Source organism: Erithacus rubecula (assembly GCF_903797595.1).
Source record: "Erithacus rubecula genome assembly, chromosome: 5".
In the NCBI taxonomy this organism is placed as follows: domain Eukaryota; kingdom Metazoa; phylum Chordata; class Aves; order Passeriformes; family Muscicapidae; genus Erithacus; species Erithacus rubecula.
Genome location: NC_136687.1, coordinates 47,873 through 69,526, shown reverse-complemented (window position 1 = coordinate 69,526; position 21,654 = coordinate 47,873). Strand labels below are relative to the sequence as shown.

Below are 21,654 nucleotides of genomic sequence, written 5' to 3'. Positions count from 1 at the left end.
GAGCCCCAGAACATCTTGGAAAATGCAAATCTGCCTCTCCTGAGGCCTGGGGGGTGGCTCAAGACACCACAGGAGGGGTTTTTTGGGAAGCCAAATGATCCCTCATCCTCCCCAGCCTGCCCCGGCACCAGCGGGAGAGGGGCTGGGAATGGGCAGAGTTGTGTCCCCCCGGCCAAGGAAAGGCTCCAACGCCCCAGAACAAACACAACCAGACAAATGAAAAAAAAAATATAACCCACCCCCCCGCAAAAAAAAACACCTCAAGAAACATAAAAACACTGTTATCACCAGCTAATTTAACACTGTTAACAAAAAAGGTCAGAGGTCACCCCAGAGCTGCCCCGGGACACCAGACCTCAGATCCTCGGCTGATTCCCAAGCCTTTCCCGCAGTCGGGCCTTCTCCTCCTGGCAGCAGAAGTGTTTTATAGATATTTATATATATATATTTATAATATTTAGATACTGTGTACGGTCAGCCATCCCAGCTCGACTCGGCTTTTGTGGATCTTCCTCCTTTCCCGACGAAACCAGACGACGCCGACGACGCCCCGACCTTCTCCGCGCGGGAAGAGCCAAACGCTTCCGGCAGCTTCCCTGCTGGAAAAGCAGTCCCTGTCCGGAGGGGAGCGCCGTGGAGAAGCTCCTCATCCCTCTCTCTCCTCCCCTCCTGTCCATCCCCTCGCCCCCACCCCACCCCTGCGTGCCCCTGGTGCCGCCAGCGTTACACGGTGGCTCCCAGCATGGCGTCTGTGCCCGTCAGGATCTCGTTCTGGTTGGAATCCAGTCCGAAGAATTTGACCTTGAGTCCGTCAACCGGGTGGACCACGGGCACCAGGGTGATTTTGGGGAAAGTCCTGGTGGCGAGCTCGAAGCGGCTGGTGCTGGCCAGCTCGATGGCCAGAGCCTTGAGGAAGAGCTTGGCCAGGTGCTTGCCCAGACAGGTCCGTACGCCGCCGCCGAAGGGCAGGTAGTGGAACCTGCCGTCCTTGTCCTCGCTCCGGCCCTGCCCGAAGCGGTCGGGGTCGAAGACGTCGACGTCCTTGAAGACGGGAGCGGTGTCGTGGGTGTCCCGGATGCTGTACATCACGCTCCAGCCCTTGGGGATTTGGAAACCCTGCGGGGACACGGGAAGGGGTGGAGAGAAGGGCAGAGTGGGTCAAGCCTGCTGGAGAGGGAGAGGGGGGATGAGGTAAAGGGGTTTTGGTTCTACGGAATCAGGGAGTGGCTTGGGTTGGGAGGGACTCTAAACTCATCCTGTTCCACTCACCTTCCACCACTCCAGGGTGCTCCAAGCACCATCCAACCTTGGGCACTTCCAGGGATGTGGCATCCCCAATCCCTGGGCAATTTGTGCCAGCCAGCACCACCCTCATTGTTTTCCTGGCTTATTCCCATTTTTTGGGGGGTTTATCCCTCAAGCGTGATGCAGGTTTAAGGGAAAACCAGACAGCACAGCATAGAGAGATGTGACTCCTGGCTTTTCCCTCCCTGTATCCCAAGGATCCGTGGGATGATCCATCCATTTATTTGCTTTGTGGTCACTGGCAGGAGCTGCCTACCAGGAACCCTGTGGTGCTGAGCAGGGGAAGCAGCATTTCCCGTGCCATGCCCCACACATCAGCCAGCCCTTCCCAGAGCATCCCAGAGGGATCCCAGAGCATCCCACACCCCGCTGCCTGTCAGCACCACACACCCAACACCCACGTCAGGGCCCAGGCGATGAGAAATGGGGTGGATTTATCATCCCCTGAGCACTTTAAAAGGTCTCTGACTCAAACCACTGCATTAGGAGGATTTACAGTGACAAGGCAGCTCCCGAGATTTTGTTTTGCTGGGAGGAAATTCCAGCCATGGCAGTGACTAATCCTCCTGTCATCCAGCAGCCTGGAGATGCCCTTTGCCGTAAACCTTTCCCCTGTCACACCCCAGCTCAGAATTTGGCGTCACTGTCACGAGCTGGGCTTTGAAGCATCACACCCGTCTGCTCCCTGGCAGCTCTGGCGCATCCCTTGCTCCACATCCCATCACTGCTGGATCTGGAGCAAATCCCACGGCCAGAACCACAGAATTAATTAGGCTGGAAAAGCCTTTGAGGCCATCGAGTCCAAACTGTGAGCTAACACCAGCTCATCCCCAAAACCGAGTACCACATCCAGGCTTCAACCCCTGCAGGGATGGTGCCTCCACCACCTCACCGGGCACCCCATTCCAACACCCAACCGCTCTTTCTGGGAAAGAATTTCTTCCTTAACATTCCCCTAGTGCAGTTTAAGCCTTTATCCCTTTGTCCTGCCACTGGGAGAAAGGCTCAATTAGGCAGAACTTCATTTATCCCCTCGGAGGTCTCCTCTAAGCCAGGCTCAAGCGAGCTGGGCAGTTTAGACCAGCTCAGGGGCGCAGCAGTACTCACATCCAGCTCAAAGGTCTGCAGCACGGTCCGGTACCCCCCAGAGATGGGGGTGAAGAGCCTCAGCACCTCCTTGATGACGCAGTCCAGGTACTGGAGGCCGTTGATGTTGTCCAGGCGCAGGGAGCCCTCGCAGATGCAGCCGTTGTGGAGGATCCCTTTGCTCCGCAGCTCCTCCCGCAGCTTCTCCAGCACCCGCGGGTGTTTGAGGAGCTGCATGATCAGGGAGGTGCTGGCGCTGGCCGTGGTGGCGTAGGCGGCGAAGATCAGCTCCAGGGTGCCGTCCTGGGGGGCAGGAGAAGAGCCAGGTGAGGCACAGGGGTGGGGCAGAGGTGGGACACCAACCTCGGCACCTCAAGGTGACGTGGGGTGTTCTTCTCCCTAAACGCCTTCCCGGCCTTAAAATCGTGGAGCGGTTTTGGGATGGATGGAAATTTGAGATTTGATTTCCCACTATCCCAGGTTTCTCCCATCCAACCTGCACTGCCAGGCATGGAGAAGCCACAGTATCTCCCCCAAAACAGCTGCTCAGGAGATTTCAGATCCAAGGGATCTGAGGAAGGATCACGTCACAAAGCTGGGAGAGGGAAAATTGGGATGTGGCCTGCAAAGGGAGATGTTGGAGGGAGATGGAGTCTCCTGCGTGATTCCACACTCGCCAGGATGGATGAGGGAAATCTGGGCAGAGTTTGTGTCCATTGTTAATGGCCTTGGGCACTTCCAGGGATGTGGAAGCCACAGCTTGGTCATGTTTAGCTGGAAGGTCAGTCCTTGGAAAATCACCACAAGGAGCTTCACACAGAACCTCTGAGGATCAGACAAAAAACCCAGGAGGTGGCTCCTGGCAGGTAAGAACCTGCTGAGGGGCTCCTGGAGGCACCAGGGAAAGTGGAAGGGTGAAGGGATGCAGCTGATCAAGGCTTCAGTTGTGATCCCAATGGGGAGGTTCGGGTTGGATATTGAGGAAAATTTCTTTCCTGGAAGAGGGGTCAAACATTGGAAAAGGCTGCCTGGAACGGGGATGGAGCCACCATCCCTGAAAGAGTTCAGAAACCAAGCAGGTGTGGAATTTTGTGGTGTGGTTTAGTGAGGATGGAGGTTGGACTTTGTGATCTCAGAGGTCTTTTCCAAGCTGAACCATTCCATGGAATGCTCTGCAGAAAAGGCTGGGCATAACCAGCAAATAAAAAAAAGCAACTGGTTTGGATTAATCGCACTGGGATTTACCAACACATTGTGGTCACCCATCTCTCACTGCCCATCTCTGCCCCAAAAATCCCTCCTTGGAGCATTTCCCTTGGGGAAAAGAGCAGAAGAGGAACAAGAACAACCCCAAGGCCTCGGGGAAGAGCTTTACCTTCAGCTCCTGCATGGTCAGCTCCTTGCCATGCTCCTTCCCACTCTCTATCAGGATGTCCAGGGCATCAGCATAGTCCTTGCCCTGTGTGTTCTGCAGCTTCTCCTGGATGGCTTTTTCCAGCCCCTTCTGCAGAGTCTCCCGAGCCCGGATTCCCTGTGGAGCAGGAATTGCTCAGACCACACCACCAGCAGCACCTTGCCCATCCCAGGAGCTGCAGATGTGCTCAGGACAGGTCCAAGCCATAAAAGCAGAGGCTCAAAGAGGGGTGTGAGGATGTTGGAGGTGTCCCCTGGGCGGGAGGAGTAAAGCCAGAGTGGGGGAGATCACAGGAGGAGTAATCAACACCTAGGTGTAAATGATGGGTCTGGGCTGGGAGCCCCTGTCCGGCACCGCCTCAGAGCCCCCCGGCTCCCCCTGGGATGGATGGAAACCCCTGGGAAAATCATCTCTCAAAGGAAAGCCCATTCATCCCAAAGAATCCCCTTCCCAAGCAATTTGATCACCTGGTCCCACTAAAACAATTCCTATGGGGGTGCAGCTGCTCGGGGCTAACCTGCTGCTGGGAATTATTTCAAGGGGATGCAATCATTCCCATGGGCAAACAACAATAAAAAAGATTTGCAGGGATACCACAAAAATAAATTTTGAACCCCCCTGTATTTTTGTTATCAAAATTCTCCATGGAAAAAAAGATGGCTTTATGTCTGTTTTTTTGCTATGTTTTCATTTTGCATCGTTCATTAAAAAAAAACAAACAAAAAAAAAAAAAAAAAACCAAAAAGCAAAAAAAACAAAAACAAAAATAACCAAACTGGAATGCTCCAGGAATTAGAAGGAGGTGATTTAGTTTTGGGAGTTACAAGGATCTGTTTTAGTTGTTGGAATTACAAGGACCTATTTCACTCTGAGGACAGGAGGGAATTAAAAGGAGAAGAGTCCCATGAACTAAAAAAATATAGGAAAAATGCCAAATGAGGTAAAATATTAATTAAATCTGAGCCAATCCTGACTATTTTCTATTATCAAACCACTCCAATCACCAAGGGATGTCTTTTCCACTATCTTCTCCACTAAACCAGGAGCTGCGACCCAAAGTGATGTCGGAGGATGAGAAACCCAAGAACCGGGAAAGGCGCGGATCAATCACCACGCCCCTGAATTAATTAGCGCTACCAGGGCAGAGAACCCAACCCAAATCTCACCCTCCTGTATCCACTGAAGGGCAGGTCCACGGGCAGGGAGAAGACATTCTCCACGAACTGCTGGTAGACCTCGAAGAGGCGGGAGAGCTCCTCGTCGGGGATGCGGAATCCCAGCAGGACGCGGATGGCCATGCGGAACGTCAGCGTCTGCGTCTCGTGGTACACGTTGATGGACTCGGGGTTGCTGCTCCAGGCCCGCAGGGTGTCCTTGATCACCAGCTGGATCTTGGGGAGGTAACTCTCCAGAGCCTCATGGCTGAAGATCTTGGAGAAAACCTACAGGAAACAGCAAAAAAAAACTCAACGTGGTCCCAACGCGCTTAGCGTTCACCAAGGTCGAAGCTTGACATCACTTCTTCCAGAGCCAGATCCTAAAAAAACTGCCAGAAGCACCAACTCCTGCTGAGATTCCCACTCTCCAGAGCCTCATGGCTGAAGATCTTGGAGAAAACCTACAGGAAACAGCAAAAAAAACCCCAACTCAACGTGGTCCCAACGCACTTAGCGTTCACCAAGGTCAAAGCTTGACATCACTTCTTCCAGAGCCACCAGCTCCTAAAAAAGCTGCCAGAAACACCAACTCCTGCTGAGATTCCCACTCTCCAGAGCCTCATGGCTGAAGATCTGGGAGAAAACCTACAGGAAGCAGCAAAAAAAAAAATTTCTACACGTCTCTAACACAATTGGCCTTCACTAAGTCATCACAAGGAGTTGTCACCATTCTTCCAAGCTCCTCATCCAGAACCACCAGCTCCTTAAAAAGCTGCCAGAAACACCAACTCCTGCCGAGATTCCCACTCTCCAGAGCCTCATGGCCGAAAATCTTGGAGAAAACTCAGAGGAAAACAGCAAGGAGAGATTTCTAAATGGTCCCAACACACTTGGCCTTCAGTAAGTCATCACAAAGAGTTGTCACCATTCTAAACTCTTCATCCAGAGCCACCAGCTCCTAAAAAAGCTGCCAGAAACACCAACTCCTGCCGAGATTCCCACCACAACCATCACAAGTGACAGGGAATAAGGGAGCGAGCCAGGGATGGGAGGAATTCCTTCACCCCACGTGTGGCAGGAGGGACTGAGCCAGCTTTGCATGTCCAAAGGATCCCAGTTCTGCTCATCTCATGGTCTGGGTGTCACCAATGCACCTTTTCCACAGGGATCCTCCAGTGTCCAGCACAGAAAAAACACAACGGGAAAACGCAACTCTCCCAACAGGAAGCACCGACAATTCCTCCCACCTCTCCGCCACCTTTTTTTAATCCTTTTTTTTTTCTTTTCACGGATGCAAAATGAAGCAAAATAATTATTTTGGAGCCTTTAGGATCTCTGTGGAATCTGGCTGAACTCCGACAGGGGTTCAAGCAGGGAAGAGCCTCTGCACGTACGCAGAGGCCGCGATCGCCCTCGGCTCATTTCCTTGGGAAACCAGGGAAAAAAAAAAAAAAAAATTCCTGATGTCAGCAGCCAGCGTTAATTTAAGCTCTGCGAGTAAACAGTGAGCAGGACTGGGCCTCCCCAGGTCCCCCACGCTAACGGCTCCTTACTCCAATTTTTTTCCTCCAATTTGGGCCCGGGCCCGCTCGAGGAGCTCAGCAATGCCAGGAATGTCCCTTCCCGGCACAGCAGCGCTTTCATTCGGCATTCCCGCCGCATCCCTCCCCGGGAGAAGGGGGGAAAGTGCTGTTTGTTTATTTTTTATTAACCTACACACACGCACGGGGCAGGGCGCACACGCACCGCGGGCCTCCAGGAAAATCCAATTAAACCAGGATTCCAAGGAGGGAGCCTCCACCGGTGGCCGCTTCCCGGCGGGAATGGAGGCGAGCTGGGGGGGCTGCCAAGTTATCAAACCCACCAAGAGCAGAGAAATCAAAGCCACCCCCCTCTTTTCCATGAGCGCCGGGCTCGCCGGAGCTGTAAATGTGAGAATTTCCTCCGCAGTCAGCACTCCAAGGGAAAGGTAATATTTTCCTGGCTAATGCCCCGGCGTTCCCTGGGAGTCTGTTTGGTGAAAAAACACCTCTGTCCCCTCGCAGCTCCGGGCAGGAGGCTCCACAAGGCCCCGGGTTGAGCCCCGAGTGAAGCTCGGCGCACGGCGGAGCTCCCTGTGGGAATCTGGGCACGGGAGGATGGATGGGGGAGAGAATCCAAGCAGATCAGCCCGGGGGACAGGGAGCCGTGGCGGGATGGCCGCACGGAGCCGAGGCATGAATGAATGAATGAGAGGAGGGATCAATGAATGAATGAATGAACAGCAGGGAGCGAGAGCGCGGCGAGGGCACGGGACGGGGCGGCGGCGGCCCTGAGCTGCTCTGGAGCCTGCAAAGGCAGCGACCTTCAGGCATTTTCCGCTGGAAAAAACAGCTGCTTGGGCAGGAAAAGCTGGAGGGGGAAAAGCTGAGACCCTGAGCTGCGTGGGGAAGGTGGGAAGGGAATGGGGAAGGTGGGAAGGGAGTGGGGAAGGCAAGGAGGGAATGGGGAAGGCAAGGAGGGAATGGGGAAGGCAAAGAGGGAGTGGGGAAGGCAAGGAGGGAATGGGGAAGGCAAGGAGGGAATGGGGAAGGCAAGGAGGGAGTGGGGAAGGCAAGGAGGGAGTGGGGAAGGCAAGGAGGGAGTGGGGAAGGCAAGGAGGGAGTGGGGAAGGCAAGAAGGGAGTGGGGAAGGCAAGGAGGGAATAGGGAATGGACAATTCCTTTGTACATGAGCAGGACCCCAGGGTTTGATGCAGATCTAGGATCCATGAGCTCTTCCACAGGGATGGGACAAGACCACCTGGCTGGGGCTGGCAGAGGGACATTACTGTCTCCCCATCCAGCTCTCAGCTGCCCTTCATCCATGCTGAGGAGCTTGGGATAAGGAACAAAGGCTCTCAATGAACGTCCCAGAACATTTCCCATTCCTCAGTTTCCCCAGCTGGAAGCTGGGCCAGTGAGGGGACAACCTGTGCTTTAGGAGCACCAGGTCTACGCTTGGAGCCACCATCCCAATGGAGCCACCATCCCAACAGAGGTGGCCTTTGGGGGCTCCTGGCCTCATCCTCCCCACAGGAGGAGCACTTGGGGACCCCCTGCTCCCTGAAGAAAGGACACAACACAGTCCCAGACGTGCCTCTGGTCCCAAAACAGCTGCCATGGTGTGGGGGGCTGGATCCACACCCCTGGATCAAGCCAGGCTCCCAGAAGGAAAGATCCTGCCCTAAGAATTGATGGGAACAGACAAGGGGGATCCTTTGGAAGAGCAAACCGAACCCCTGCGGGATCAACACAAACCTGCCCAGCCTGACAAGCATTAAGCACTGGGGGAGGGGGTGAGGGGGATGATTTTTTTTTCTTTCTCTGCAGTTTTGGGAGCTCTCCTCATGCCAGGAGGCTCCTCCAGCTGGCTGCTCCCTGGAGCTCCCAACCACGTCCCCAGCCCCGGCCGCGCTGCTCCGTCCCGGCCGCCGCCGCGCTCGCACCGCCTAATCCCACATGTCAGCAGATCCTTCCCCGGCCAGACACAAGTCTGGATCCCCTTCCAGTCACCTCCAGTTCAACCCTGCATCTTTCCAGTTGATTAAAAAGGAGGAGAAGGCAGCCAACTTTCCCCGGCGCGTTCCTAGCCTAAAATTCCTGCGCCCTCTAGTGAAGTCGAGCCGAGCGGCTCGGCTGCTCCAGGAGCGAATCCAGGCAAAGCCGAGGAGAATCAGGGCAGCAAAAAAGTTTTTCCAGAGCTGCCAAGAGGCAAAATCATCTCTAAGATCAGCTTTGTTAACCCTGAGGTGCCACAGCCCTGTGGAGGTGGCACCTAGCCACAAGGGCTCACGGCAGTGCCAGGAATTTTTGGGGATGTTGGAAAGAGCCCCCAGTTTTTCCATGTTGGGATATATCCCAAAAGAGCCAAATCTGGGAATTTGCTCCGTCCAAGGGTGTTCATTTCTACCACACAGCCACACTGACAGAGACCCCACCACCCAGCGAGCCTGGCTGGAGCCTTCCCACTCTGCCTCGCATGGAAAAAGGATATTTAAGGATTTATGGTTTTCCAAAGGCAGAAAATGTCTTCCCAGTGCCTCAGCTGCATGTGACAGCAAAGTGTTCCCAGTCCCATCCCATTAAACCACGGGCAAGGAGAGGGAATTTCAGGGAATTCTGTGGACTCCAACAGCAATTCCATGCATGGCTGGGATGTGGGGAACTATGTTTTCCATGGATTTGTCCTTCCCACTCCAAGCACCAATCCCTGCCTTTTGCCATCCATGGTTTGCAGGCCCCTGGCTCCCACCTGGCACATCCTCCCAAAAGGGGGAATGGAGCTTTCTGTTCCTCCCCTCCAGGAGGAAAACTGAAATTCTGGGATCAGCCACCTGCATCCCATCCAGCCTAGGGCTGCTGGCCCCACCAAAGTGAGGCTGGATGAGCCTGGAAATGTTTTCAGGAACCAATTTGGCACCTGCTGGACATCGGGAAGCATCCAAAGCAACATTTCAACCTGGATTCATCCTAATTCTTCCCACATTTCCAAAGATCAGGCTGTGCTTGTCCCAACCCTGTCCCGTCACCACATTATCCTGGATGGCTGCCCCTCTCCAGAGCTCATTCCCATGCTCCAGCAGGCTTGAAAATAGGGATATTTTTGGAGGTGGTTCGTGGGCAAGAGGCTGTCCTGGTGCTGGGAGCATGAACAAAAGGAAAACACAGCAAAAGAGTTGGAAAGGCACCACAAAAGGAGAGAAAATTCCAAAAAAATCTCGCTCCTGCCCGGACGCTCTGAGGTCTGTTTATAAAAGGTTTGGCCGTTGCACACAGCAAAGAACTGATTCCTTTTCTCCCTTTTTTTCCTCTGGAAAAATGGGAGGGCATGGAAGGCTCCATCCTGGTGGAATCCAGGCTCTCCTGAACGCTCCAGCCTCCAACAGGAGTCTGGGAACAGGAGCTGGATGATGTGTCTTGCACTGGAATTGGGATGATTCTCAAAAATATCTGCTGGGAAAAATGGATCATTTTGGATCATTGGGTCATGTCATGATGCACCTTAGAGAGGTGTCCCTACCCCTTGATTTTTCCATGTTAAAAAAAAAAAAAAAATAGGATCATGAGAAACTCCAGCATTTCCAGTCCAGTTCCGAATAAAATTAAGCCAAAGATTTGCATTTCCCCAGAATTCAAAAATCTCCATGTTCAAGAATCTCTCCTATAAATCCCAAAACCATCCAAGGCTTTGCCTTCTATCCCAAACCCTTCAAGGCCTTGCTTCAATCCCAAACCCTTTAAGGCTTTGCTTTCAATCCCAAACCCTTTAAGGCTTTGCTTTTAATCCCAAACCTTTTAATGCCTCACTTTCAATCCCAAAGGCCAAGAGGTTTAAAGGGGCTGTGGGGGAGAGCCAGGACCAAGCAGGACCTGCCTCAGCAGCCCCTCTGCAAATTCTCCCAAAATTTCCATCCCTGGCAAAATTCCATTGAGAAATTTCATCCTTTCAGCCAAATTTATGGGGGTATCAAAAGGCACTGGGATTCATGGAATGCTGCTCCAAGTGTCCTCTCCCAAATTATTTATGGAGGAAAAGAAGAACAGAATTTACCTTATGGTGAATTCTCTCCTCCTCAAGGAGGGAGAATGATTCCACATCCCTGAATGTCACAGCAAAGAAATGGGAGCTGTGTCCAGAGAGAAGGGATTGGGAAAATGAGATCAGGGACTCTCCTAAAGACAAAACCAGACTGAACAAACCAGTCCTTGGTCCTGCCAAGAATTCCAGAGACCAGGAACAGAGCTGAGCAAGAGGTGGCCACACTCAGGAGGGGATGAGTGAGAAATTCCTGATCCATGGTGCAGCCACTTCATCCCAAAGGAATAAAAACACCTTCCAGAGCATGCACGAGCTTGTAGCAGGAATAAGGGAAAAAAGCTTGGGAAAGGGATTCCTCCAAGGAAATCCTGAGGATTTCAGGACCTCCATGGGATGAGCAAACACCTGAGGAGCTCCTGCAAACCAGGTGAGGACTAAAGCTCCTCCAGGGAAGAGGTGACAAGGCTGAGATGACACCACCAGGTGAGCTCAGCTTAAGGCTGCCTGTAAGGAGAAGGAAAGTGGAGAACCAGCAGCTGAGAGAGATTTCATGGGGAAAAAATTCCACCTGGGAAGTGATGGAGAGCTCCATTACCACCTGAGGGGTAAGTGGGATACAAATCTCAAATGAGGAGGGAAAAAGGGGAAAAAGGGGAAAAAGGGGAAAAAGGGGAAAAAGGGGAAAAAGGGGAAAAAGGGGAAAAAGGGGAAAAGGATGGATCCTGACTCCCTGACACCTCAGGGATTTGCTCCCCATCCCTCTGGAAGTCCCACCCAGCTCAGAGCCCAAGCAGGGGCTGCCCCTTCTCCATGCATCCCCAAACATCCAAAAACTCCCACCCTGGGCAGCACAGGAAGGAGGAAAATCCAATTTTGGGGAAGTTCAGCTCCTGGGGTGTCCCACAGCCACCATCCTGCTCTGCCAGCACAGCAGGCTTGGAGCTCGTGGGGAGTTTTGGAGTGAAATCTCCCCAGAATTTGTGTTTTGGCCAGGAACTCCTCCATTTGGGGCTTTCTTTTGAAATCCCTGGGAGATACTCTGGATTTACACCCCTGGAGATGACAGCAATGCTCAGTCTAAAATCCAGGAGCCAACCGAGCCCTGGAATTCTTCCCCCAGAACAGGATCCCTCCTCCATCCATGGAAGATTTTCCCTGCTCCAGAGGCTTCTGCCCATGGATTAAATTCCCAGGGCATGGAGAAGGGGCAGGAGCTGATGGCAGCAGGAATTCAGCCTATTTGATCTGATTTTGGGAGCTGGCCCCGATGGATTGGGATGATTTCTTTTCCACCACGGGCACACGGAATAGAGCTGGGAGGGCTGGATAGACACATACAAAAAAAAAATCCTAAAAACCTTAAAAAAAAAAATCTGTTTACCAATCTCACTCCAGGTTTTATGCAGGAAAAGATCCATTGCTGCCACCTCCCATCCCTCCTTCCTCCTCCAGCCTCTCCCCCATCCCAACCCCGATCCCGATGCTTCCCTCCCCCCCAGCCGAGCCCGCAGCAGCTGGTTTATATTTGGCTGTAAATTTATGGCCCCTTTTGTGTTCTTAATCCCCTCGCAAACGATATGAAAGCCTCGGACCTTTCCACTCGGTGCTAATGAGCTCAACACTTGTGTGCCTCGGAGGCAGAGCATTAATTGTGGTGTGTTAATGAGCGATGGAGCTTTGGACAAAGCTGAGACAAACCAGGGCCGTTCCTCGGCTCCACTCCCTCCTGGAGTCTCTGGAAGTCTCCCCAGCAATCCCATGGATTGCTTTTATTTTATTCCATCTTTGCTTTTTTTTGTTGTTTTGTTTTTTGGCTTTTTTTTTTTTTTTTTTTTTTTGGTGCCTATTTTGGGATGGCTCTGCTGGAACACGAGCTGGATGATCCCAAGGAAATTCTGATCCTGCCTTTCCCGTGTGGATCCTGCACTGGGAATCTCCTTCCTGGCCCTGGGGGCTGCTCAGACTTGACCTAAACCCTAAAGGCCGTGTCCTGGTCATTCCCAATTCCCATTTCCTTCTCCACCAGCATCCCTTGCAGGCTCAGGGGTGCTGAATTCCAACTTCCCGCTGGAATTGGATCCCATAAAAGCAGAGAGTGCAGGATCCCCCCAGAGCAGTTTGTTTTGCCCTCATTACAGCTCCTCTCACCCCAGAATCAACACTCCCAAAATCTGGAGTTTCTGGGAACTGAAGAGGTCCAAAAAGGACAAGATGGGATCAGGCAGGACAAGGATGGAGGGAAGAGAGAGGGAATGGCAGATGTGGGAAAAACAAGAGTGGGATGGGGATGGGATTGGGATTGGGATCAGCACCTGGAATGATCCCACCAACCCTTGCCAGTAAATTCCAGCAAGAACTCCAATCCCCAGGGATGACATTCCTCCATCACAGGGTGGGCAGGGACAGGGATCTGCCACCAAAAACCCGGAGCAAAGTCCCAGCTCAGCCACTGGGGTCGCTCCTGTGAGGAACCTGGAGGTGATTCCAGACAAAAATTCCACTGTGGAGCTCTGGCTCCAGCAGGGGTGGCCCAGATGCTTCTCCAACATCAACACAACCTCCGTGATCCAGCAGCAGGAACAGCCTGGCTGGGATAAATATCCCAGAAAAGTGGGAGAGGAGTGGGGAGCTGCTGGAATTTGTTCCTTGGAAGCTGCTCTGATCACCCAGCTGTGTCCAGGCCAGAGCCAGCACAGGGGATGCTGCCATCAAGGATTCCATGATGCAGCAATTCCCTGTTCCCAGCCCCACATCCCTGCTCCAGGCTGACTCCAAACCCTCTCTGTAACCTCAGAGTTCACTTCCCAAAACAGGGAGTTTTTCCTCAGTTTATAGGGATTTTCAGTGCCAGTGACATCTGCAATGCAGGCATTCCCTGCTGCAGGAATTCCCCATTCCCAGCCTTCCATCCTGCCCCACATCCCTGCTCCAGGCTGATTCCACCTCCTGGGAATCCCTCTCTGTATATGGAGACTTCATTTCCCAAAACAAGGAGGTTTCCTCCCATTTATTGGAATTTTGACAGGCTGCTGGAGGAGAAATGTGATAAATTTGGGATGAGAGCTTCCATAGGGTTCAGATTGGGAACCAGAACTTTTCACCAACACCTACGGGATCAATACTTCTGGATATTCTATATGGAATGGGATAATGAACCCATAAAGATCCCAAAAATCAGTTGGGACAGAGAAACAGGGAAGAGAGAAGAGCTCCAACATCTAAACCATCCCTCCTATCCCCAATCCCAACCATCCTCAGCAGATCCAGCCACAATTCCTGGATCCCAGGAGCTGAAATTCCTTGGAAAGCTCCAGCGAGCAGCTGATCCCTGGCAAGATCCCAAAACCCTCCTGCAAGAACATGTTGGGTTTGGAGCTCATCTCCACACGCCAGTGACAATCTGGAGAGTGAGGATTGCCTGCCAGGGAAGGCTGGAATTTGGGAGCTGCTGGAAATAAACGCAGCTCCTGGGGCTTGGGGAAGGTGAGAGGGGGATTTATGGCCGGGGGGAAGAGCTGGGGGTGATCCCAAAAGGTTGGGAAGTGGGTTCCACGCTCTGCTTTTCCTCATTTTGGCCAAAATCCTGCGCCAGGTGAGGAATTCCGCCGAAATTTCTGGCCAAGATCAGGGAGTTGAAAAGGAGCAACGAAGGCTCAAACTTGGAGATGAAGCAGAGCCCAGAATCTGAGAGGTCACACCACCAGAAAACCCCACAATGCTTTCAACCAGATCATCACCCACCAAAAAGATTTCCCAGGAAATCCTCTCCCCACAGAACTGCTCCAAACATTTTCCTCAATCTCCCAAGAGCAGCAGCCTCACTGTGGAAATCTGGGGATTCCGTGGAAAATTCTGCTTTTTCCAAGAGGAGAACTCGGGCTCGTTTTAAGATTTAAGCTCGTCCTAAATCCAACTCTTTTCTCCTGAGAGCTCAGCGGAGTTTCAGGGTGGGGAAAAGTCGGAAGAACAAAAGCTCGGGGTTGAGGAGCTCCAAGAGGCCGCCGCTGATGGGGAGAGATTTAATCTGCTCCTCGGAATCTCGATAAGAGCAGAACCATCGATTTTGGAGGCTGGCTCGGCTTTATCTCCGCGCAGCTCCAGGGATGGGTTTTTTAGGGAGGATTCCCTGAATCGGGAGCGGCCCAAGGGTGGGTGAGGTGGGAAGTGCTCAGTTCCCAAAAGCAGCGATTAGCAGGAGATGGAGTGAAGAAATCGGGTTAAAATTCCTGAATTCCAGAGCTGAGCCCTCTGGATTCAGCCTGGAGCGGATGAAAAGGAAAGTTTTAAAAAGAAATAATTTACGGGATATCCCAGATTCCAGAAAAAGAGTTTGTGGGAGCTCGAAGAGCATCGAGGAGTGGGAGAAGGAGCCGGGGTCATCCTGGGACAGGGTTTTGTTGGAAAACCTGAGCTCGGGAGGCTTTTGGCCACCCCTGAAGCAGGAATTAGGATTTAAGAGTTAATTGGGATTTAGGAATTAATTAGGAATTAGGATGCTTTACCGGATTGGAATCACAAGTGATGCCGAAAATCATGGAATGATGGAATGGCTGGAGGTGGAAGGGACCTTGGGGGGCACCAATCCCACTCCCTACCACGGCCAGGGACAGCCCCCACTGGCCATGGGTGCTCCAAATCCCAAATTTGGCTTTGGACACTGCCGGGGATCCAGGGGCAGCCACAGCAAATCTGGGAATTCCATCCCAGCCCCTCCCCACCCTCCCAGAGAAGAATTCCTTCCTAACATCCAGCGCCTAAAGAGGATGCAGAAAGGGTTTTGAGGAGATCTTTAGGATTCAGGACATTCCAAAAGCTTTGGGTTTCTGAGTTTAGGGTTGGCCACGTGGGTTTTTTTGTTTGTTTGGTTGGGTTTTTTTGTTTTTTTTTTTTTCCCCAGCAGGAAAAACCCAGGAATGAGAAGGCAGGGAAGAGGAGAGAGGAAAGCAACCTCTGCCGGGTTTGTGCCGCTGGCATCGCTCCTGGCAGGGCTGGCAGTGCCAACCCCAACCCCACCAGGATCCCACAGAGGTCAGGCCTCCCTTCTCCGTGACCCCACAGCCCAATTCCCGAGGAATTCCGCGGTTTTATCCAGGATATCGTGAGCAAAGGCCGCGTTAGATGAGCAAAAATTAATCCAGAGGTGCAGGAGGGTGAAGGGAGCAGGGAATGGGAACAGAGGCACCTTCAGATCTCGGCCTGATCCTGCTTAACCTTCCCTGGGGAGGGAATAAACCCACCCTGGGGAGGGAATGAACCCCCCTGGAGGGGGAATAAACGGGAGCCAAAGCTGCTGAAATCTCATCGTTCCCAAATCCCTGCACCTCTCCTGTCACCAATTCTCCTCCTGGATGGAGCAGCCCCACCACCCTTCCCCTCGGTTGGAAAAATATCTCCCTTTTTAAGGAAAAACCCCAAAATCGGAGGGACTGAGCTGGTCCTGGTTTGGGGCAGGGACAGACGTAGCTTTTTTTGGTTTTTTTGTGGTGTCACTCCGAAAAATTGTGACTAATGGGTGTCATGTGCTGTTTGTTTTCGCGTCGTCTCCCCTGGGACAAAAGAGGGAAGGGATTTTTTGGAGGTTTGGAAGGGATTTTACAGCCTCCAAAAATAGGAAACGCTGCTGGAGCAGGGATCTGGCCTTGGGGCAGGGATGGGGACAGCCTCGTGTCCCCAAAAGTGTCACCAGTGCTGTCCTCGCACCGCAGAGATGGGGGGGACACCCCCCCCCCCTTTAATCCCAAATAATTCCCAGCCCAGATCCAGCTGGGAAAGAGCCCGAGCCACGGAGGGTGGGGTGTGACAGCCACGCCACCAGTGCCACCAGTGCCACCAGCCCTGCGGCACCGGGGACACGGGGACAGTCCCCACCTCTGCTGGGGCTCTGCACCCCCAAACCAGGGTGATCTGGGGGTGACACAAAGGAGGGTCTGCACCCCCAAACCAGGGTGATCTGGGGGTGAGACAAAAGGGAGCTCAGCACCCCAAACCAGGGTGATCTGGGGGTGACACAAAGGGGGCTCAGGAACCCCAAACCGGCTGATTTGGGGGTGTCACAAAAGGGGCTCTGCGCCCCAAACCAGGGTGATCTGGGGGTGTCACAAAGGGGATCAGCACCCAAAAACCGTCTGATCTGGGGATGACACAAAAGGGGCACAGGAACCCCAAACCGGCTGATTTGGGGGTGACACTAAAGGGGCCCAGGACCCCAAATCAGGCTGATCTGGGGGTGACACAAAAGGGGATCAGCACCCAAAAACCGGCTGATCTGGGGATGACACAAAAGGGGCTCGGGAACCCCAAACTAGGGTGATCTGGGGGTGACACAAAGGGGGCTCAGCACCCCTAAACCAGCTGATTTGGGGGTGACACAAAGGGGGCTCAGCACCCCTAAACCAGCTGATTTGGGGGTGACACAAAAGGGGGCACAGAACCCTAAACCGGCTGATCTGGGGATGACACAAAGGGGGCTCAACACCCCAAACTGCGCTGATCTGGGGGTGACACAAAGGGGGCTCAGCACCCCTAAACCAGCTGATTTGGGGGTGACACAAAAGGGGCTCTGCGCCCCAAACCAGGGTGATTTGGGGGTGTCACAAAAGGGGCAGAGCACCCAAAAACCGGATTGGTCAGGGGGTGATTGATACTAAAGGGGCCCAGCACCCCTAAACCGGGCTGATTTGGGGGTGACACAAAAGGGGCACAGGAACCCAAAACAGCTGATCTGGGGGTGACACAAAAACCTCTTAGCCCCCCCAACCACCACTTCACCCCAGAACCCCCTCTCACATCCCAAATTCCCCGAAATCCAAGGAAATTCTCAGCACCACCAGACCACCACCCCCTCCAAGAAAAAGCCCCTCGTGATGTCCCTGAATTTTGGGGAGCGTCACAATCCCTGGGGATTCACCCTTTTCAGAGCCCTCCCTGTCATCACAGGGGGGCGACACACGCGTGTCCCCCCACCCCACCTTGAAATTCCTTCCGGGGAAAAGAGGGAAGAAAAAAAATAATCATAAAAAAAAAAAGCGAATAAAATTAGAACGGAAAAAAAAAAATTAAGAAAAAAAAAAATTAAAAAAACCAGAAAAAGGGGTGGAAAAAAGCAGCGACACCGACCTTCCTCTTGTGGCGGTGGATGTCGCCGATGGAGTTGGCCACGGTGTTGGGGCCCAGCAGCATCCTCGTGCTCCGCGGCCACTCGGTGCTCACCAGGTGGTGCTCCCCCATCAAGATCTTGCGCACGTTCTCCGCTCCCGTCACCCGCACCAGCGGCCGCCCCAGCAAGTGCGTCTTGAACACGTTCCCGTACTTCTCCCGCCGCGAGGACTGGAAGCAGGAGCCCTGCGGGGTGGCCAAGGGGGTTTTGGGGTTTTTTTTTTTTGGGGGGGGGTCACGGCAGAGCGGGGTTTGGGGATTTGTGGAAGGATTTTTGGGGTGCTGCCCAAAATTCTAGCTCGTCCCATCGTTTTTCACGCAGCCCCGCGGGGGTCGCTGCCTTCCTCCCCCCCCCCACCTCCTCCTCCTCCTCCCTTTTACTTCTCCCTTTACCTCCCCTGTCACTTTTCAACATATTCCTATTTTTTCTCATTTTCCCTCCCTTTTTTCCCCCCCTCCCCTCTTTATTCCCCCCTCGCTTTTTGTCTCTTCCCCCCCCCCCTTCTTTTTCTCTCCCCTCCCTCCCTCCTCTCTCAGGCTGATTTTACTCGAAAAAGGCAGCGCTTCGCCTAAGTAAATCTCCAGATTTCAGGGACTTTAATAACTTTCCCACATGCTCCAGGGGCTTTTGTCGGCGGAGCCGCAGCAATAGCGGGGGGGTCCCCCCAAAAAAACCCCCCTGGCGAGCGGGGAGAGGCGCTGCGAGCGCCGCGGCCGCGCCGCCGGGCTGGGAGCGCGGGTGTTTATTTTGAAACAAAAGCGCGGTTGTGAGGTTCAGATGTTCAGGTGACCCTGTTTCTTGATCTGCGTAAATATAATTAAAGTCCTTTTTGTGGCATTAATAAAGAGTTATTTGTACACCATTTCCAGGGCAGCACAAAGAGCACCTTTATGCGGCACAAGTTGCGAATGGAGTCCAATTTATACAAAATTTTTGTATTTTTAGCCCTGGACTCTGTTTGGACGGAGCCTGTGGAAAAGCGAGAACCCTTTTCTGGTCCCCCTGTAAAAATCTGATAAATTTCTTTAAAAAATAAAGCCCTATTGAGAGCGTGCCGTTAACCCCTTCGGCGCCGGGGGCGGGCGGCGGAGCGGGGCCGCCGTGGCGGGGCTTCCCCGGCGGTGCCGTGACAGGGGGGGACACCGGGGGACGCCGCCGCTGTCCCCGCCGGGACCGGGCTGTCCTGCCCCGCCGCCGGCTGCGGCAATGAAGGGCGGGAGCATCCTCCTTTGATTATTAGAATTAATTTTTTTTTTAATTTTTTTTTTTTTTTGGCTGCTGCTGGGAGGAGAGAAGGGGGGAAACCCTGGCGCGGCTTCGCCTCGGGGGTTCCCTCCCGGGGATGCTGCGATCCCCGGGGTGCCCCCCAGAGCCGGGCACCCCTCGGCCGCCTCCCGCTTTGGATTTTCCACCCTTTCCCCCCGATTTTTTTTTTTTTTTTTGGCAGCCCCGCGGTGCGGGGGGGATCCCGCTCCGCCCGCCGCTGTTGGGCGTTTAGCGAGGTTAATCCCGGGTTAATCTCCCGATTACCTCGGCGGGTTTCCCCCGCCGCGGGAGCCGGGCCGGGAGCAGCCGCGGGGAGCGGGGAAGGGACGCGAGCGGAGCCCCCGCATCCAGCCCGGGCGGCTCCGGCGCTGCCCATTGGAGTTTTCTGGCAAGAACCGAGGCTGGGGAGAGGAGGAGGAGGAGGAGGAGGAGGAGGAGAAGGGGGTTGGCAGCCCAGGGGCGATCCCCGCCGGGAGCGAGCCCAGCCCGGCCGCGCTGCCCCGGTGCCTCCGCCGCTGCCCCGGCTCCGGCTCTCCCTCCCCAGCTCGCCGAGAAGCCGCATGATGCAATCGGAAGGAAAAAAAGACGAGAGGGGGAAAAAATAAAGCGACAAAAAGCCCTGAAAGCACCCTAAAAAAAAAAATAAACCACACTAATTTTAAAAAATCCTCCCTCCAAAAAAAACCAAAAATCGCGGTCCCAACCCAGCTCCCAGCGAAGAGCAGGGAATCCTCCTTACCTGCAGGAGCCAGTGGAAGGTCTCTCCGATTAAAGGGAATCCCATGGAGCCTTTGGGGATTGGTAGCTTGCAGGTTTTGTCGCGGGTGGCAGCCCAGCGGAGCTGCCACAGCTGTTGGGACACGGCCAGCAGCAAAGTCAGTGACACCAAGCACGCGGCGAGGGTAGCCAGTGCCGAGACGAGATCAAAACTTGCAAAAAGCATATTTGGAAAGAAGGGAGGAGGAGGAGGGTGGGGAGAGAGAAACAGCCCCTTGACAGGCACCGCGCTCGCACCCACACAACACGCGCGGGGAGAGGGCGAGTGCGGAGCGCCCGCTCGGCGCCGCTTGGGGGGTCCTGGGGCTCGGGGGGCCCCGGCTCGCCCCCCTCTGCGCTCCCCTCTGCGAGGGGAAAGAGGGGGGAAAGAGGGAAAAATAATAAAAAAAAAATAAGGGGGGGAAAAGCTGTGGTTGCTCGAAGTTTGGGCTTGTTTGGGGTAAACTTGACAGAGTGACACGGAGGGAAAAGCACCACGCGCGCACGGAGAGAGGGGGAAAGGGGGGAGGAAAAAAAAGAGGAAAAGCGGCCCCCTGGAAAATGGGGTGGGGGTGAGTGAGGAGGGGGAAAGGAGAGAGTAAAAATGAGGGGGAAAAAAAAAAAAAGAAATAAAAATTAAAAAACCTGGAGTGGCGAAAAAAAAAAAAAAAAAAAAGACCCCAAAAAATCCAACTGCAGATGCTCTGGGTCTCGCTCGCTTGCAAGGCAAAGCCACACACAGCAGAAGGAGGGGGGGAAAAAGAAGGGAAAAAGGAAAAAAAATGGGGGGAAAAGGGGGAAAAAAGGTTAAAAAAAAAAAAAAAAGGAGCGAGATTAAAAAGGAAAAAAAGTTCCAAAAAATCTTAAAATAATTCAGCCACGAGCTGGAGAGATGGAAGAATTAAATAGCTGTATATATGTATCTACACACACGCAGCGAGCCGGTTCGGTTTATAGCTCTATCTCTACATATATATAAATATCTCCCTATAAATACAAGATCTCTCGCCACGCCGCTTATTTGGGAGCCCCAGACTTTTCACCAGACTTCTGTAAGGAGGAGGAAGAGAGAGAGAGAGAGAGAGAGAGGAGAAAAAAAAAAAAAAAAAAAAAAAAAAAAAAAAAAAAAAGAAAGAGAAAAAAAAAAAAAAAAAAGAGGGAGGCAGGGCTGCTGGGCAAAGCCCCTCTGCACTGTTCGCTTTGAGGCAAAAGAAAGTCAAATGTGTGTTTATATAGAGGCGGGGAAGCCGGGGCTGGGCCGGCCGCCAGCGCCGCTGCTCCCCCCGCGCCCCCACCCGCAGTTGAGAGGCTCGGGGGGGCCGGGCCGGGCCGGGGGACGCGGCGCTGGAGCGTGCGAGCCCTGGCCGGCAGCCCGAGCCTCGGTCACGCCGCCCGCCTCGGCCTCATCCTCCTCCTCCTCCTCTTTCTCCTCCTCCTCCTCTCCTCCTCCTGCTGCTGCTGCTGCTGCTCCTTCCCCGCCGCCGGCCTGCGGAGAGACAGCGCGGCTCAGCCCCGCCGGGACCAGCAGAGGAGAGGGGCTGGGAGACCCCCGGGAGCAGCGCACGGAGAGCGGCCCCCGGGGAGCCCCCCGGGCCGGGGGCACCCCCATGTCCCACGGGTGATTGTGTCCCGATATCCAACCCCTGATTGTGCCCCGATATCCCACGGGTGATTGCCCCCCGATATCCCACGGGTGATTGCCCCCCGATATCCCACGGGTGATTGCCCCCCGATATCCAGCCCCTGATCCCCCCCCCCCCCCCGATATTCAATCCCTGATTGTCCCCCAATATCCCACGGGTGATTGTGCCCCGATATCCAACCCCTGATTGCCCCCCATATCCCACGGGTGATTGCCCCCCGATATCCAACCCCTGATTGTGCCCCCCTAAGCAATCCCTGATTGCCCCCCGATATTCAATTCCTGATTGTACCCCCGATATCTAATCCCTGAT

At 53.8% G+C, this 21,654-nt stretch overlaps 1 protein-coding gene across 1 annotated transcript; it reads right to left on the bottom strand.

Annotated features, from left to right (window-relative positions):
- Positions 1 to 721: 721 nt before the first annotated feature.
- On the bottom strand, positions 722 to 20,203 carry CYP26B1 (cytochrome P450 family 26 subfamily B member 1). Its single transcript, XM_079306384.1, has 6 exons — positions 19,683 to 20,203; positions 17,638 to 17,862; positions 4,972 to 5,247; positions 3,767 to 3,922; positions 2,413 to 2,694; positions 722 to 1,116 (listed from the first exon to the last, which is right to left on the bottom strand). The coding sequence occupies exons 1-6, from the start codon at positions 19,884 to 19,886 to the stop codon at positions 724 to 726; spliced, it is 1,536 nt and encodes a 511-aa protein (XP_079162510.1). The 5' UTR covers positions 19,887 to 20,203; the 3' UTR covers positions 722 to 723.
- Positions 20,204 to 21,654: the final 1,451 nt, after the last annotated feature.

Excerpts from the sequence above, each read along its gene's own strand:
- CYP26B1 (XM_079306384.1), bottom strand. The coding sequence starts at position 19,886 with ATGCTTTTTGCAAGTTTTGATCTCGTCTCGGCACTGGCTACCCTCGCC. Across the intron at positions 17,863-19,682 it reads CCTTCCACTGGCTCCTGCAG|GGCTCCTGCTTCCAGTCCTC; the intron begins GTAAGGAGGATT and ends GCCACCCCGCAG. Across the intron at positions 5,248-17,637 it reads TCCACCGCCACAAGAGGAAG|GTTTTCTCCAAGATCTTCAG; the intron begins GTCGGTGTCGCT and ends TGTTTCCTGTAG.